Source organism: Capra hircus, chromosome 17, assembly GCF_001704415.2.
Source record: "Capra hircus breed San Clemente chromosome 17, ASM170441v1, whole genome shotgun sequence".
Classification (NCBI taxonomy): domain Eukaryota; kingdom Metazoa; phylum Chordata; class Mammalia; order Artiodactyla; family Bovidae; genus Capra; species Capra hircus.
The window spans coordinates 58,122-74,037 of record NC_030824.1 but is presented as its reverse complement, the minus strand read 5'-3'; the positions used below and the strand labels follow the sequence as shown (position 1 = coordinate 74,037).

The 15,916-nt window shown below is 62.8% G+C and overlaps 1 protein-coding gene and 1 long non-coding RNA gene across 2 annotated transcripts; one reads left to right on the top strand and one right to left on the bottom strand.

The window, feature by feature from the left end:
* On the bottom strand, positions 1,720 to 2,835 carry LOC106503063. The gene is made up of 2 exons (XR_001296739.2): positions 2,321 to 2,835; positions 1,720 to 1,999 (listed from the first exon to the last, which is right to left on the bottom strand). It is a non-coding gene; the product is annotated as an uncharacterized LOC106503063 (long non-coding RNA).
* Positions 4,294 to 5,178, top strand: MIF (macrophage migration inhibitory factor (glycosylation-inhibiting factor)). The gene is made up of 3 exons (XM_018060897.1): positions 4,294 to 4,528; positions 4,739 to 4,911; positions 4,994 to 5,178. Exons 1-3 carry the CDS (start codon positions 4,421 to 4,423, stop codon positions 5,058 to 5,060), a joined length of 348 nt encoding a protein of 115 aa, XP_017916386.1. The 5' UTR covers positions 4,294 to 4,420; the 3' UTR covers positions 5,061 to 5,178.

The window sequence follows — 15,916 nt, the reverse complement described above, 5'->3', positions numbered from 1 at the left end:
GGTAGGAGTGTTGGAGGATGGGAATGAGGGCCTCTGGGTCCAGTCACCGCAGTGCTTTCTGGAAGGCAGGAGTCAGCACTCCGGGAGCCGTCTGTGCGGTCTCCCAGCTTCTCTCTGCCATCCATCCGCCCCAACTTTGCCTCTGCTGACCGGCCTCCCCGGATCCTTCTTGGGCTCCAGGGGGCACTACTGGCCTTGTGATCCTGAGGTGTACTGGCTAGGAGCAGGGCAGGCGTCCGGCTGGGTCTCAGGTCCGGGACTGCATGGTCACACTTGAGCGCGCTGCTCCCCAGCATGGGCCGCAGAGGCAAACCCAGCCCAGGCCCAGCCCTTGGGCCACGTCCCGCTTGCCATCCACCCAGCTGAATTGGCTGTGAAAGTGTGGGGTGAGTGTTGGGAGTCCTTGTTGCCCAGGGAATACCCCCAGAGGGGTGAGACAGGGATGGGACCCCACGGATAGGAGAGGCTATGCCGGGGAAGTGGACGGGACACGGCCTGGCCTTGGCTCTGGTGGGATGGGGGCGGGGCGGGGGTGGGGAAGGCACCGGGCCAGCAGGGAGGGAAAGCCCGAGGCGCCACCGGGGTCAGGCCCGTCAGCCCAGTCGCTGCTCCAGGACAAGTGGTGACGACGCAGTAAGATCGGGGAGCATTTACTGAGCACCTCCTGCACGCAGGCGCTCTGTGCTTGAACTGTAATCTCCCATCTTCACCTACGTCTGCGAGAGAGGAAGTCCCCTATTTTGAAGTTTTCTGGCTGAGACTCAGAGTTTGTTCACAAGGTTCAGCCCAGCTCGCCCCCTCTGAACCGTGTCGCGTCCTGTGGGGAGACCTGGCCAGGCCCGCTGGGGCCCCACCAAGCCTTGGCCCTGCTTTGGTAGCGTGGTGGTCTCCTGGCGGACACCCCTCTTAAAACCCTGTCCCTTCAGCCGGGATGGTGGCCCCCACGTCTCCTTCTGCTACAACTAGAGGGGAGGGGGTTGACTTGGCTGATCTTTGCTGCACCTTTCACCGCACTCAGCAAACAAGAGCACAGGGGCTTGCTGAGGGCTCTGCGCCAGCTGGATCCTTCCACGAGAGATGAACCGTGAGTGCTGGGGGAGGGACACTGGGGAAGGAGGCTGGCAAAGGCGCCCTGGGAGCTGTTGGGCAGGAGGCCACCCATGGATGGGGACTGGAGGACAGCAGTCGCCCTCCCTGGGCACCCCTCCCAGCGTGGCTGACTCAGGCCCTGCCCTAGGAGATGTTCAGATCTGGGCCCAGCTGCCAGCCCTCTGGGCACGCTGGGTTCCCCGCAGCTGTCCCCCACATCCTGAGGTTTGCTCCTTTCCTGGTCTCTGCCCACAGCCCTCACCTGTGGGCCATGGCCCCTGGTGGTCCCATCTGACTGCCCATCGGGCAGTCCAGTCCAGGTTCCAAGCAGGGCAGGAGGCAGGGCGCGGGGCCGCGGCCCCATCTGCAGGGAGCTGCTCCCTGAGAAGTCTGCATGTCACGTGGACACAGCTGCCAGGGGGTGGGGGCCGCGCCCGGTTGCCAGTGGCTCTGGTGGTGAAGGTTCTAAGCAAATAGAACCGGGATGCTGTCGGTGAGGAGGGAGTGGATGGTCAGGGGTCCAAGGCCTCCTGGTGCGCAGGTCAGGTTACTGCTCGGTGGCTAATTACAGAGCCCCTGGGGACTCAGGGGTGATGCTGTTATATTGCTCCTAGAACAAATTACCACAAATTGAGCAGCTCGAAACAACACACGTTTATTATCTCACAGTTTCTGCAAGTCATTCGTTGAGTACAAAGTGACTGGCCTTCCGCTTCAGGCAAGTCAAGGCATCTCAGGATCAGCCAGGGAGGAGCCCACTTCTGAGGTCATTCGGGATGCCGGCAGAATTCAGTGTTGGCAGAAATCAGCTCCGGATGACTGAACCCCCTTTATCTACAAAGCCGTTTACAGCACTTCCGAGTCCTCCTGCTTTGAGGCTTTCTGACTGCCCCTTCCGTCTCATCTGCGACTTGAGATGGAGAAAATCCTCTGCTTTTAAGGGCTCACGTGATTACATCAGATAATCCACGATAATCCACCCAGATAATCCAGTTCGTCTCCCTACTGTAGAGTCTGTAACCCTAATTACATCTGCGAAGTCCCTTTTGCCACAAAATGTAACATATTCACAGGTTCCAGAGGTTAGGGCAAGGGCATCTTTGGAGGCCCTCTGCCTGCCTGAGTCACATGTCAGAAGTCATGGGCCCAGAAGTCCTGGGCCACTCAGGGGCCCAAAAGAGACAATGCCCCTCCGCATGGAGCCTAGGAAGGAAGCAGCGCGGTAACTCACAGATAGAAGCGGGTCGGCGGCCAGAAGGAGAGGGCTTTCCCCAGGAACAGAGCCCAAGGCGGACGGGCAGCAGCAGGCCAGCAGCGTTCCAAGAGCAAGGCCCAAGCCAGGGGCCGGGAGCACGGCATCGCAGGGCAGGACACAAGCTTCAGAGAGCCAAGGAGGGCGGGCCGAGACGCTGGGTGGGGACCAGGCCACCCAGGGCGCTGCGACAGCACCGCCCCGAGGGCTGGAAGGGACCGTCGCCAGAAGTTAGGCTATCCGGTCCCTCTGGAAAGTTAGGCCCTCTGGAAAGGGGGCGCCACCGTCATGCCCAAATTACCCATGCGGAAACAGGCTCAGAGAGGTCAGCCAGGTGCCCACGCTACGAAGAAGTGGGATTGGGAGCCTGCCACCTCCTCCGATGCCCTTCTACAGACAAAGTACAGACACTCCTGGAAGGTCAGGGGTGAACAGAGGCGATGCTGACCAGGGAAGGCTCCCGGTGCCACAGCAGCAGCCTGAGGACCACAGGCTCACCTACCCCTCGTTGGCGCAAGTGTCTCTGCCAAGGGTGGGGCTTCACCGTGTCACCCGCTTCCACTACAGAGAACTGCCAAGCAGGCGCCGGCTGCTGAATCTTCTGCTTGGAGTCTCTTGGGTCTCTTCAGGTATCACTGGGCAGGTCACAGGACCGTATGGATTCGCTGCCCCAGGCGGCTCACGGAGACTGGGTGGGGTGGGCAGGAGGGGTGAGGACCCAAGCACAGTGGAGGAAGGTCCATTTCACTGGCAGGCCGTCAGGGACAGGCGAAAGGCAAGCACCTGGATTTGGACATAGAGAGCAGGCTGCGCGGGCTTGCCTGCTGGGGCTCGGCGGAGGCCCCGAGCTGGAGGCGGGCATGGAGGGCATCCGTGGTTAACAGAGCCCTGGGCACAGGTGGCCGGCTGGGGTAAGAGCAGGGACGGAAGGGGCCTGCAGCCCACCTTTTACAGAGCATCTGCCCAGCTGGGCCACGGGACCTCCTGCCTGAGTATACCTGGTCCCACTGGCATGGGGGCTGATGTCCAGGCCAGCATGTATGGGGCCCCCCTTAACCAAACCACGCCTGCCAGAGGCCAAGAGCAGGATCTCCCCAGAGAGATCTGAGACTTGGCCCAACCAACACGCCGCCCCAGTGCCCGACAGAGCTCCGCTCCCCAGCACAGCCCCGTGACCAAGGTCTCCTCAGAGAGGGAGCTGGGCAGCCTTTCTGCTCAGGGACGGCAGGGCCTGCAGGCTCAGCCCTGGCCCTGCCCTCTTCCTGCCCTGTCAGGGCTAAGTTCATTCACTCCTTCATTCAGCCAGTATTTAGTCCACGTCATCTCTCATATGCCTGGCACCTACGGGGTGCGCCCTGAGCTGACCAACAGTGGCAGAGAGAGACCTCCCCCCCAGGGCTCTGTGAGACAGCACCCCCAGAAGACCTGATGGGGTGGGCTTCCCTGAGGAGCTGACATTTTCAGCGCTGCAGAGAGGTAGCCCGGTGGACTGAAGCTCTGCGGACTGCCTCTCGGCTCCGTGTGCTCCCAGCCCCTGCCCTGGGCACCTCCGGGCAATCTCACCCACTCCAAGAGCTGGGTGCAGGAAGGCCCCTGGATGGCGACGCGCTGTGGCAAGCGCTGCCCACATGCAGCAGTGACCACCGCTCTCCATCACTCACACGCACACACACACGCACGCGCGCAAGACTGTGGCCCTGGAGACTGCGGACACACAAGGACTCCGCCTGCGACCTCCTGGAGGGCCAGGGGTCCTCTGTCCCGCTAACCGCTGTTCCCAGCACACAGACATCCCTGTGACTAAGTCAAAGGGCTGACAAACCAGGGAGCGGCCGACTTCCGGCCGCCGGGCGGAGAACGGCTTGGACGGGGCGCGCGGGGCCAGAGGCGGTGACGTCACCGGCCGGGAGCGCGCCGCCGCCGGGGGCGGGGCCGGCGGTGACGTCAGGGAGGCGGGGCCACGTCGGGCCGGGGCTGGGCGGGGCGCCGGGCGGCGGTCACGTAGCGCAGGTTCCCGGGCTGCCTTAGCGCGCGCGTCGGTCGGGTCCTGCGTGCCGGTCCCCGCCGTCCCTCGCCATCATGCCGATGTTCGTGGTGAACACCAACGTGCCCCGCGCCTCCGTGCCGGACGGGCTCCTCTCCGAGCTCACGCAGCAGCTGGCGCAGGCCACGGGCAAGCCGGCGCAGGTCTGCGGGGAGGGCCAGGCGGGGAGAGCGGCTGCGGGATGGGGCCCCGGGCCGGGAAGGCGGGCGGCTGTGGGATGAGGCCCCGGGCCGGAAGGCGGGCGGCTGCGGGATGGGGCCCCGGGCCGGGAAGGCGGGCGGCTCCGGGATGGGGCTCCGGGCCGGGAGCGGCGGGGGCGCGCGAGCCGGCTGACCGCGGCCCCTCGCCCGCAGTACATCGCGGTGCACGTGGTCCCAGACCAGCTCATGACCTTCGGGGGCTCCAGCGAGCCCTGCGCGCTCTGCAGCCTGCACAGCATCGGCAAGATCGGCGGCGCGCAGAACCGCTCCTACAGCAAGCTGCTGTGCGGCCTGCTGACCGAGCGCCTGCGCATTAGCCCGGACAGGTGCGTGGGCGCCGGTGGGCGGGGGGCGCGCGGCCCCGGCGGCCCCCGCACGGCCGGCTCAGCGTCGCTTCCTCCCTCGCAGGATCTACATCAACTTCTGCGACATGAACGCGGCCAACGTGGGCTGGAACGGCTCCACCTTCGCCTGAGGGACGCGCCACGGGTTCCCAGGGCCCGCAGCCCTGGCGCGCACGAGTTTCCCTCCCGCCCTGCCCCCACCAACCCTGCCTCCCTGGAAGGAGCAATAAACGGTGTGGAGACGCCGGCTGCCTCGTCTCTTTTTGGCTTGCAGAGAAATCGGTGCAGGGCGGGGCCGGTGAAGGTGGAACCGAGGCCGGGACGTGTTATCCCCGGAGTCTGCAGCCTAGCTTTCCACGCCTCAGCCCCCAGTAGAGGGCCCTCACTTGGTTGGCATCCTGCCTGCACCCAGACCCAGGAATCCAACTCAGATCCAGAACCTTCCATCCCCCTCCCCACCCCGACCTCCCGCAGAGGCCCAGCCACCACGTGGGTCGGGGCTGGCTGGGGAACAGGGGGAGGGGTCAGAATCCCAGTAGAGGCGCGGAGGAGAGGAGAGAGAAACCTGGGCTCCGTTGGGGTCACTGCCTCAATGCCGCCGCCCACCTCAGTGTCTCGATTTGGGAAATCCCCCTGTTCTGGAACTTGGGAGCCACTGTCTGGTGTGGTGGCGGGGGAGGTGCCGGGAAGGTGGAGTTCCTGATGTTGCCGCCCAGTCCACCCCGGGGCCCCTGGGGCACAACAGTTTCCTTTGAGAACAAACTCGTGGTTTGGATGCCATTCAGATCTCAGGGTACAGCAGCTGTCCGAGCCTCCAGGTGGCTGTTAGCCCCTGTAGGATAGGAAGGTCTCGGCGCCGAGGGGACAGTCAGGAGCACCAGTGCGCCTGGGGTCTCCTGGCCCGGGTGGGGACAGTCAGGAGCTCCAGTGCGCCTGGGGTCTCCTGGCCTGGGTAGGATCCCTGCTCCAAGTGCAGGGGCTTGCTCCCTTGTGGCCAGGCCAGTTGCCTTTGGGCCCCGCCTGGCCGCAGCTCCTTCCAAATAAGAAAAGGTGCCGTCACTCAGCTGTGGGCACAGAGACGGCCTCCCCCTGCCTCATCAGCTCCAGTTCTGGGGCCTCCCCTATGGACTTGTGCTAGCCCTGAACCTCAGCCCCTAAGACAGACAAGAACACCCAGAGAGAGGTGACTTAAAATTCCACGGAATTGAAGTGAGTTTGGTTTTGGAAGCTGAGATACTGGGGGAAACGGTTTTACTGCCTGGGCAGGCCTCTGGTGCTGGGAGTAAGGAGCAGGCCTGACTTTGAGCCACAGTGACAAGGGCCCCTTTATGCGCGTGGCCACCCCAGGCCCTTCTTGGGCGGCTGCCAATGGCCCAGCCCATGTGGCTCCCCGCAGGCAGGGGCAGAAAGCTCCAGGTGCCTAGCCCAGGCCAGTAGTTGAGGACAGGTCAGAACAACCTGGTTCACTGGCACTTTCCACTGGGGCAGCCTGCCAGGGCCAGCTTGCTCCCCTGGACACACCTGAGGGCTGCTCTCCTTAAGTCCAGGCCGTAGCTGGGGAGGGGGGAAGCACTCCATCCCCCAGCCCCAAGTCTGCTTCCTGGCCATGGAGGGTTTAACTTCCAGGACAGCAGAGACAGTCATGACCTTAGAAAGGAGGAGTCTAGAGGGTGTGGCCTGTCTGAGGGGGTCGTTCTCCCCCACAGAGGTCTTCAAGCTCCCCTCGGTCTCGTTCTATCCCCAGTAGAGGCAACGGGAGTCTCAGGGGCTCCAGGCTGGGGCAGGCGTACTGTGGCTTGGCTCAGCATCCCCAACTTGGGTATGAACTCCTGCCAGCCTGGCCCAGCGCCCGTGATAGGGAGAGTAGGGGTCTGGGTCTCAGAGCATCTCATCCAGCTTCCTCATCTCACAGCTGAGGACCTGGTTCTGGGCTCGGGGGCGTCTTGACAGGCTGCCTCCTCCCAGGGTCCTGCCTCACGCCCCCACCCCCCACTGCCCCAGCTAGGACTGACTGGGGCCCCACAGGAGCCATGCAGGGCTCCCCAGCTGCAGGAGTCTGAGGGCCCAGGCTGAGCGCCTGCTGTCTCAGGGAGAGTGGAAGGACTTGGGAGAGCGGAGCGGGGCTTGCCGCCGGAGCCTCTGGTCAGCTGCAGTGTTGCATGGCCAAGGCTGGTCAAGGACCCACATTCGTGGCCACGCCCACTGCACCCTGGGGTTCTCCGGAGGGAACCACTGTTCCTGCTGCACCCCGCTCAGGCCATCCCCGTCTCCCTCACCTCACTCCCCGCCTCACCCTGAAGCACGGGTCCACTGCCCCGGACAGCCCGTCCCTGCCCCCAGAGCCAGCAGCTGCCTTGGCCACGGGGGTGCCAGCAGCCTTGGAACTGGCAGCAGAAACTCATTTCCAAGGAACACATCACATGGAGGCAGGACAGACGGGGGTGGGGGCGCCGGCTGCCGCCTGCTCTCCGCCATCGCTCCAGTGCTGCCAGCGGTCTGCCAGCGAAGACCCCCGGCCTCCAGGGGGACCGGCCGCCCTCAGCCCCCGTTTGCAGCCTGGCGCCTCCGTTCCTCGTGCGCTGAATGCCCTCCCCTCCTCAGCCCCGGGAGCCCCGCACAGCACCTTCTAGGATGCACTCCCGGAGGCCTCGACGCCAAGGAAGGCCCCTCTGCGTCAGCCTAGGCCCTGAATGCCGCTCCTCCCGGTCCTGTGTCCCCAGCACCTTCTGAGCAGCTGCACCAAGCTCCGTGATCTTTGAGGCCAGCAGCCCGGAGGCCACTCGGGGCTTGTCCACTCTGGACAGCCTAGCAGCCTAGGTCCCCCCAGACCTCCCTTGTTCCCTCCTGGCTCATCCCACTGCCTTCTCTCCAGCCTGAGACCCCTGCCTGAAGGCCTGCTTCCCCTGGGAGCCTGACCCAAGGGGCTCTGGAGTCAAGTGCTTGCGGCTCCCCTTCTGGGCCTCAGTTTTCCCCATCGATGAAATGAAGGAATTCCCCAAACATCTTTCCTCCGTATTCCCCGAACCGCGGCGCCGTCGCCGCCAGCCTCAGCAGCACGGGCACTGGGATTGCCAGGGACACTGAAGGTGCCAGCAGGGTCTGCGCCTGCATTCAGGTCTCAATATTATCTGGGGGGCTCTGCGGATCCCAGAGCTCAGGACGACACCAACGTTTCTGGGCCAGTGAGCTCCTCCTTGACACTTTGCCCCACTCCACACCAGGTGCTGGCCCCCAAGATGGGGTTTGGTGAAGCTCTCTCCTGCCACTCAGCCCTTCTTTCCAGTTGAGCAAAGCCAGCTTCCAGCCCTGCAGGCCTCACAGCAAGAATTACAGAATGAGCTGGAAAGGTGGGGTGGCGGAGTGGGGGTGCATAGGAAGGCTCCACCAGCCGCTTCCCGCAGATTCACCCTCCTGGTTGACTGAGTGCGTCTCCCTTTCTGTGTTTGAAGCCCATGTAAGAGGGGAAAATAAGAGACCACTTGCCATAAGCTGGCGGTGTCCCCTCGCTCCTGGAGCCTTGGCTGCCATCCGGGGACAGCAGGGTACTCTCGTGGGTCCACCCCCAGACAGGGCTCCGAATCCCAAAGCTACAAATGGGAAGTCTCGTGGGTGCGACCCCATGACAGGATTTCTTGCCTAATTCTGCTCTTGTTTTAATAGGGGACATGTGTCTGGGGCTCAGAGTATTCCAAAGATCCCCCAAGAGAAAGCTCCCTGCGGCCACCCCCTCCACAAAGGCCTCCAGAGGCATCTTTACACACACATAACACCCCTCCCCCAGCTTTTGTCCCCCACAAATGGTAGCCTATTCTAATGCTAGTTTGACTTTGCTTTTTTTTTTTTAAAGTCTAGCTCAGCTACTTAAGCAGCCCTGGTCAGGACTGCTTGGCCTCGGTCCATCCCTCCGCCCTCAGCTCCGTGCTGTTGGCGGCCACGCTTGCGGAGGTGTATCTGGAGGATAGGTTCCTAGCAGGGTGAGTAGGTCAAAATCGACGTTGTGACCAGATGTCCCTCCTAGAGGGGGCGTCTGGAGCCCGGGGCCTTCCCACCTGTGGGGAAAGTTTTTCTCTCCTTATGAGGCGGACATGAACGGCCATTCCTGGTACCTTTTCAGGAAAGCGAGTCCAGTCCTCCAGCCCGTTTTCCCACTGAGTGGTTTGTTGTGTTCAAGCTCTTCGTCTATCATAGTAGCCAACTCTGCTGGGAGCTGCAAATGTTTCCCCGGCGCGGGCCCGGAACTCGGCGGGCCCGGAACTCGGCGGGCCCAAGCGCCACGGGGATGAAGCCCTCTCGGGCCACAGTGACGCTGCCAGCAGTGGGGAGGTGTCTCCCCAAAGTCCACAGCTACCAACTTGGCTTGTAAGTTAGGGCGTCTGGTGGCAGCCAGCCCCCTCCTCCTCCCCAAAGGCCTTCTCCCTGCCACTGCTAGCTCAGCAGGGGGTGGCAGGGTGATGCCCGCCTGAACTGTTACTCTAACTCACGACCCTCAGCGGTGGCACACATTTCGCTGTGGCTTTGCTGAAAAGAAGACCTGGCCGGTCAAACAAGCACTGTGACGGGGGCGTCCCTGGTGGTCCAGCGGCCAAGACTCTGCCCTTCCAACACGGGGGCGGGGGTGCGAGGGCTCGATCCCTAGCAGGCAGTCTGGCAACAGGACTGCGGCCCACGAGAAAGTGGCGTGGACTCTGTCAGGGTCTGCCAGTGTTTCCCCAGGAGAAGCCCAGCTTCAGGGAGCGAGTCTCTCCTCTTTTGCTCTCTGATAATTTGGAGGATACTTCTCTTGATTCTAAAATAAGCCCGTATTGTCCTTGTTCAGGGAGAAGTGAAAAGACCCTTTGGGTTTCAAGCCTATAAAGTTCTAGTGAGCCCCCAGTATTCCGCCCCAGAAGTGGGTCTGAGGGGAAGGGGCAGGTAGCAGACCCCCTCCAGGGAGGCGCATGGCTTCAGAGAAGAACATGTGACCTGCCTGGCAGTGCCAGCGTTTGGGGCGGCCCTGCCCAGGCGGCCCTGCCCCCCAGGAAGCAGCGGGATCCAGGCAGTGCGTCAGACAGCAGCAAAGAGCCCAGGCCTCTCCCCCACCAACAGCAAAGCACCACGAGAGCTGAGCGCTCACGAGGGTTCTGGAAGGGCGTTTGCAAAAGCAAAACCTTCCATGAAGGGCTGATTCCTTGCTGAGTGGCTGGCTGCCAGTCGGAACAAAACACGGCGACGAACCCGACAGGCAAGTCCAGGTTCCACCGCCATCCCGCGTGTAGATAAGGGTAAGGGGCCTGAGGATCGTGGTGGGGGAAAGGGGACGGGAAGGGCAGTCACAGCCCTTGTCCGGTTACGTCAACAACCCATGTTTCCCAGACAAGCAAAATAAAGAACGCTGAGGTATAGTGAATGTTGGTGCAAAAACACTTTCCAGAACAGGCTGCGACTTCACAGATACCACACCAAACGTGGCTTCAAACACGCAGAGAAGGCAAGATGAGAGGTGGGGAGGAGGGAGACAAGCAACAGTTGCTGAGCTCATCGCTCGCATCAGGGAAGGAAGCCGAGATGCACTGAACTCCACAGGGAAAACGAACACCCAGGGGGGCCACTGAAGGGCCCCATAGTCTCTTCACTTCCCCCCAGTCTGCCCCACGATTCCACACAGTCCCAGTAGAAATTCCCAGACTTGGGGTGGATTTGATCACCAAATTCTAACATCTATGAGAATCCAAAGGGTCAGGAGGAGCCAAAACATTTTCAAGGCGGGGGACCTGCTCCGACGTCAAGATTTCTTATCAAGCGCCATAAGTGAGGCGAAGTGAGTCAGCGCAGGGCAGACACCTGCACACACGTGTGGGCCCGATGCAGGATCAGGCAGAAGGGAACAAAATCCGTGTGCAAGGACCCGGGTCAGCGACCACCAGGGCCTCCACGCGCGAAAAAACACACAGTGAATTAAAGACACAAAGGTCACAGAAGAGCATATCACCTTCATGACTTCTTCAGCGAGGTGCAGAAAGCACAGATGACTAAGGGAAGCGGGACACGTTTGATCTTATCAGTAAGATCTCACGACGAGTCAAAAGACGTGCGGTGAGAGGTTCACATTCAGATATCAAAAAAAACCCCCAAAACCGTGCTACAAATTGGTGACAGACAAACCAATAAAAAATTAGCAAAGGACTTTATAAGCCTCTTCACAAACGGAATATCAAGTGGGAAAGGTGTTTGGCCTAAAGATGAGAGGAAGGCAGTTAAGGCACCACAAGCTGCCACTCCTACCCGTCCCGGCGGCAGTGATGAAGCCCCTGCAGCTCCCCGCCCAGACCCCACAGAAACCCGGAGACCACCCAACAGCCATCGAGAAGGGCATGGATAAATAAAGCGCGGCACATTCCTGGCACCCAGCATGTATGGCCGGGCAGTGCCATTGGCGAGCCGCAGGGACACGCGCCACCTTGGACCCGGCCCTTTCGGGCGCTTACAGTTCCCAGCCAGCGAGCTGCAACCAGCTTGTTCCGACCCCCGCTGAGGCGCTGGGACCCTGAGGAAGGCCGGGCCAGGCTGCCCCTCCCGGGGACAGCGGGCCGGCCCGCGGCGGGGAAGCTGTGGCGGCATCGTCTCTCACTCTTGCTACGAGCGTCTGCGTTGCGCCTGCTCAGGGGCCATGCATTTGGCTGTGTGTTTGCTATGCTCGGCGGTCTGTATGGCCACCCCCTGCACATACACGGAAGGGAAGCCGGGGAAGGCCACGAAGACCGCCACGTGCCACGGGGGTGGCCCTCCAGCCCCCACCCTGCGGAGGCCTTGCCTGGCAAGGGCTGTCCCCTGGCTGCCTCCTCCCAAGCCTAGCCCTGCCCTCCCTGAGCACCCAGCCGCCGCAGGCTTGCGGAGGTGGGGCAGTCCCTGTGGGGTGCGTCTATCCCACAGCAACCCCCCACCACCCGCCTCCACCTGCTGGCGTGACCCTCTGGGCTCCGTGTGCTCAGCCCGCTTTGTGGCATGTGCTGGGACCCCCACACTATGGCCAAAGCCCCCCAAAATGGAATTGGAAGAAAGCAGTGGTCTACCCAGGCCCCTCGAGCCCACCACCTTGCACACTGGCGTCAAGCTTTGAGTGGACCCCAGTGGACCCCACACAGGAGCCCAGGTGAAGTCTGAGGCTGTGGGGATGGGTGCCACGGGCCTCGGGGGCTGGGTGCAGGCCACACCTTGGCGGTGCCTTAGCCGACACCCAGGCTGTGAGGTCTTTGATGGGGGGAGGGGTGCTCATGGGTGGGTGGGTTTGTGAGCCGTTGGAGGCCTCACCGGGGCTCCAGAGAGCTTCAGCCTTCTGGGTGGGGTGGGGTTCTCCAGGGTCAGTTTACAGGGAGGTGCTGGCCCCTTGAGTTTACCATCAGAAGAGGGGCCATGGAGAGCTCGCCTACACCTTCTAGAACATTCCTGGGTGAGGTCTGGCCCCTGGGGCGGGGAGCCCAGCCAGCCCACCAGTGAGAGGTGTGGGGTTGTGAACTCACAGCAACATCACCGGCAGAGAAGAGGGGCTGAGACAGAAAAACAACTCAGGAGGTCACTGCCCACCAGAGGCTGGCACAGCAAGCAGAGGGGCGCCGGGAGCTGGTGGGCTGTGCAGGGGGTGGGGGACAGGATGGTTTGAAAAGCCCGCCCCGGTCTCACGCTCAAAACAGGAGCAGCGAAAGAAGGAGAAAGAGGGGTGTCCTCAAAGGAACATGAGGACAGGCTGGGACAGTCAGAGACAGGCTGGGCAGAGACGCAAGGCAGCGAGCAGCCAGGCCCACAGAGTACCTGGGCCAGAGGCGCTCCCTGGGGGCGGGGGCCCAGGGCCGAAGCTGGGGGCGCGGCCGGCGCCCGGGAGCCGGGCAGCACAACACGCCGGCGGGGGGCCTCTGAGAGAGAGGCTGGGGAGGAGCCGGGCAAGCTGGGCAAGCTCTCGGACAGGGGCACCGAGCCTGAGAAGCTCTGGGCGCATGGGATGGGCTAGCAAGCCTAGGGGAGGGGTCCCAACATGGGGGTGAGGCCTCGGGCAGGCCTGGCTGGAGGCCGGCCCGAGGGGCTGGCGGCGGGTGGTGGTGGTGGGGAGAGTGGAGCCCTGGGGCTGTTTCAGCGGCGGATGCTGTGACCACGCTGGCCTCAGCAGTGTTTCTTTCTCTTGCCTGGGAGAGCCCAAGGGACAACACCTAGAGGAATATGTCAGAAATGCTTAAATGTCTGGGCCAGGAAGCCACGAGAAAGGGCCAGGAGGAGGGGAGGCCCTGGATCCAAGAAAAGTGGCCGGCCTCTGTGCGGTGAGGAGCCGGCCGGGCGGCCCCGCTGGATGACAGCCCCCACGTGCCCCGCCCTCGGCGCGGGAACCCGCTCTGGGCCAGACGATGGACACTAGGCAGAGTTCAGTCAGGGGTGGCCAGAGGGAAACGGCAAGTACAAGGTTCCGAACATTTGGAAGGAGGAAGTTATCACAAATGAGCTCCGAAGGCTGGGCCGCCCACGGGGTAGGGTTTATGAGCCCGCAGGAGTGGCTCAGGTGGACTCAGAGGAGGCGGAAGGCAAAGAGGCTCCAGGCCTGGCCCCGTGCGTGCCCGCGAGGCTAAGCTCACCCTCTGCTGGGGCAGGACCCCCAGGGGTGGGGCTGGGCCGGCATGCTCCTTCCTGCCCACTCTCTGTCCATTTCCACCTGGACCTGGAGCCAGCGGGAAGAGGGGTCCACATGGGGCTCAGCACTGCAGATTCTGAGGCCACGAGCAGTCTGCAGGTGGCGGGCGGGGCACACGCGACAGGCTGGGACCATGCCGAGGTGTGGAGAAGGTCCCGGAGCCCTGCAGGTGGCTGGGCAGCACTGTCCCTGGACAGGGAGCACCCGGCCACCAGGCTCCCTGGGAAAGGCTTCGGGCTTTAATCCCCCTGACCTTAGATTTTCCATTTTTCTTTCTTTGAACTTTAACCCAAAAGGGCAAAATAATTTAATTTTTTGATTTGCATTTCACCCTAGGAAATTCAGGACAGAGGGTCTATTTCTAGGCTGACCCTTTATTGGGAGCATCTCTGTCGTTTTATCTCCTTGCAGAACCTCTGAGCCAAATTTGGACTCTGAGGTTGGACCTAATTCAGGATGGGAAAGGGGAGGGAGAGAGTTCTGGGTCTGGGGTCCAAGGTGTCCTGAGAGTTCACTGATGTGGGTTCCGGCCCATCGTGAGGCGGCAGATGTGGGAGGTTCTATAAACCGCCCACGGCCCCCATAGGGGGATGAGTAGATTTGGGGCCTGCCCCCACCCCTGGGAAACAGCTGAGGCGCCCAGTGGCCCCTGGCTTCCCATAGCGTCCAGCCTGCCACTCTGCTTGGGGAGCAGCAGCCGTATCGCTGACCCATGAACTTGGGAGGACAAAGGGGGCATCTTCCATCCGGCTCCCTCAGCCTCTCTGGGGACCTGGCCCGCCCTGCCGCGTGGGTTCCCACGGCCCTCCTTGCTCCGGTTGGGAGTGAAGTGGAGCAAAGTGCCCGGCAGGTGAGGGTCTCTGGGCAGCGCCCCAGGCCCCAGGCCGGCTGCAGACCGGTCCTCCCGCCGCCTCGCCACGCCCCCCACCCCCGGCCGCCTCCTCCCCCTCTTCATGCTGCAAAGCCCCTCTGACCACTGTCGCCCCCTCAACCCGTTGTCACCAGTTTCCTCTGCTGGAGACGAACCCCAAACTATCACTTCAAGTCAGCTTGTTTGGTTTCTTAACGGGGCCTCTCTGCACACACCAACAGAGGCAGAATGTGTTCAGATCGCGGAGGCGACAGGGAGCCGGGTGGGATCGGAGGGGCTCGCGCCAGGTACCAGGTGCGGAAGACCATCCATCGTGGGGGGGGCAGCAAGCCGGCCCTGTGCCCACCCCACTGGGGCCCACCAGCCCCACCCCGCTGCCCCCTGTGGAGGTGGCCCCCCGCTCCTCACGGCCCGGCCGGGCCCCACGGCTGCCCGATCGCTGCTGTGCCGACTGTCAGGCCCCCCAGCCTCTGCAGCCCCAGGGCTATGCCCCTACAGCAGCCCCTCTGTTTTCCAGGCTTTTCCTGCAGCCTGGGGAGCCGCGCCCCCTGCCCCCGAGCTCGGGCCAGGGCTCTGGCGGGCAGCACAGCTGCTGCTCCGCCTAAGGCAGGGTCAGCTTTGAGTAAAGGCCCGAGCGGCTTCCCCTCCCAGGCAAGGCCCCTGGGGCCTGTGTCTGGGGCCCTCCGGGGCTCCTGTCCCCCTTAGCCAGAGGCTCTGCAGCTCGAGTGACCTTTCCCAATCTCCAAAGCAATTTCCCCCGACGCTACCTCGTGTTATCCTCACAACAACCCTGCAAGGGAGGGACTAGCAGCCTTACTTTCAAGGGGAAACTGAGGCTCAGAGAGGTAACGTAGGCGGCCTCCCCAGTGTCACACAGCACGTCAGCCAGAGGACCGGCGCCTGTTCCCACCCCACCGCCCTCCCCCCGCCCCCCTCCGCCCCAGCCAAGGCCCACTCGCCTTTCTTCCCAGTTTTCTTCTACCCTTCCCCTCCCGCATCTCCCCGCAAACCCAGCCTGTCAGTGGACAGACAGGTTAAGGGCAGCTGGCCTGGGACCTGACCAGGTCCTCCCACCCTTCTGTTCCTCAGGAAGCGGCCTGTGGCGCAAGGATCAGCTTGACCAAGGCTGCGTGTGGACAGGGTGGGGAGGGCCCCCAGGAGAACTCTGCTCAGGGCCAAGGACCCTCCCCTTGTCCAGAGGAGGGCTTTGGGGGGGCACCCACAAACCCAGGAACTTCCCTGTGTGTGCTGGAGGACGGTGGCGGAAGGGGCAGGAGGAGGAGCAGGTGCAACCCCACCAAATGAACGAGGCAAAATTAGAGTGAACCGGTGGCTTGGCAGTGCAAAGGTGCCCACCCGTCTTCCCTTGAACTCCGCCCCCACCAACAGCTGCCATCACTCAGAGCCGCTCCCTCCTGTTACACATCCCCCGGGGGAGTAGTCAGGGGCATTTGGGGTGTGGCTAC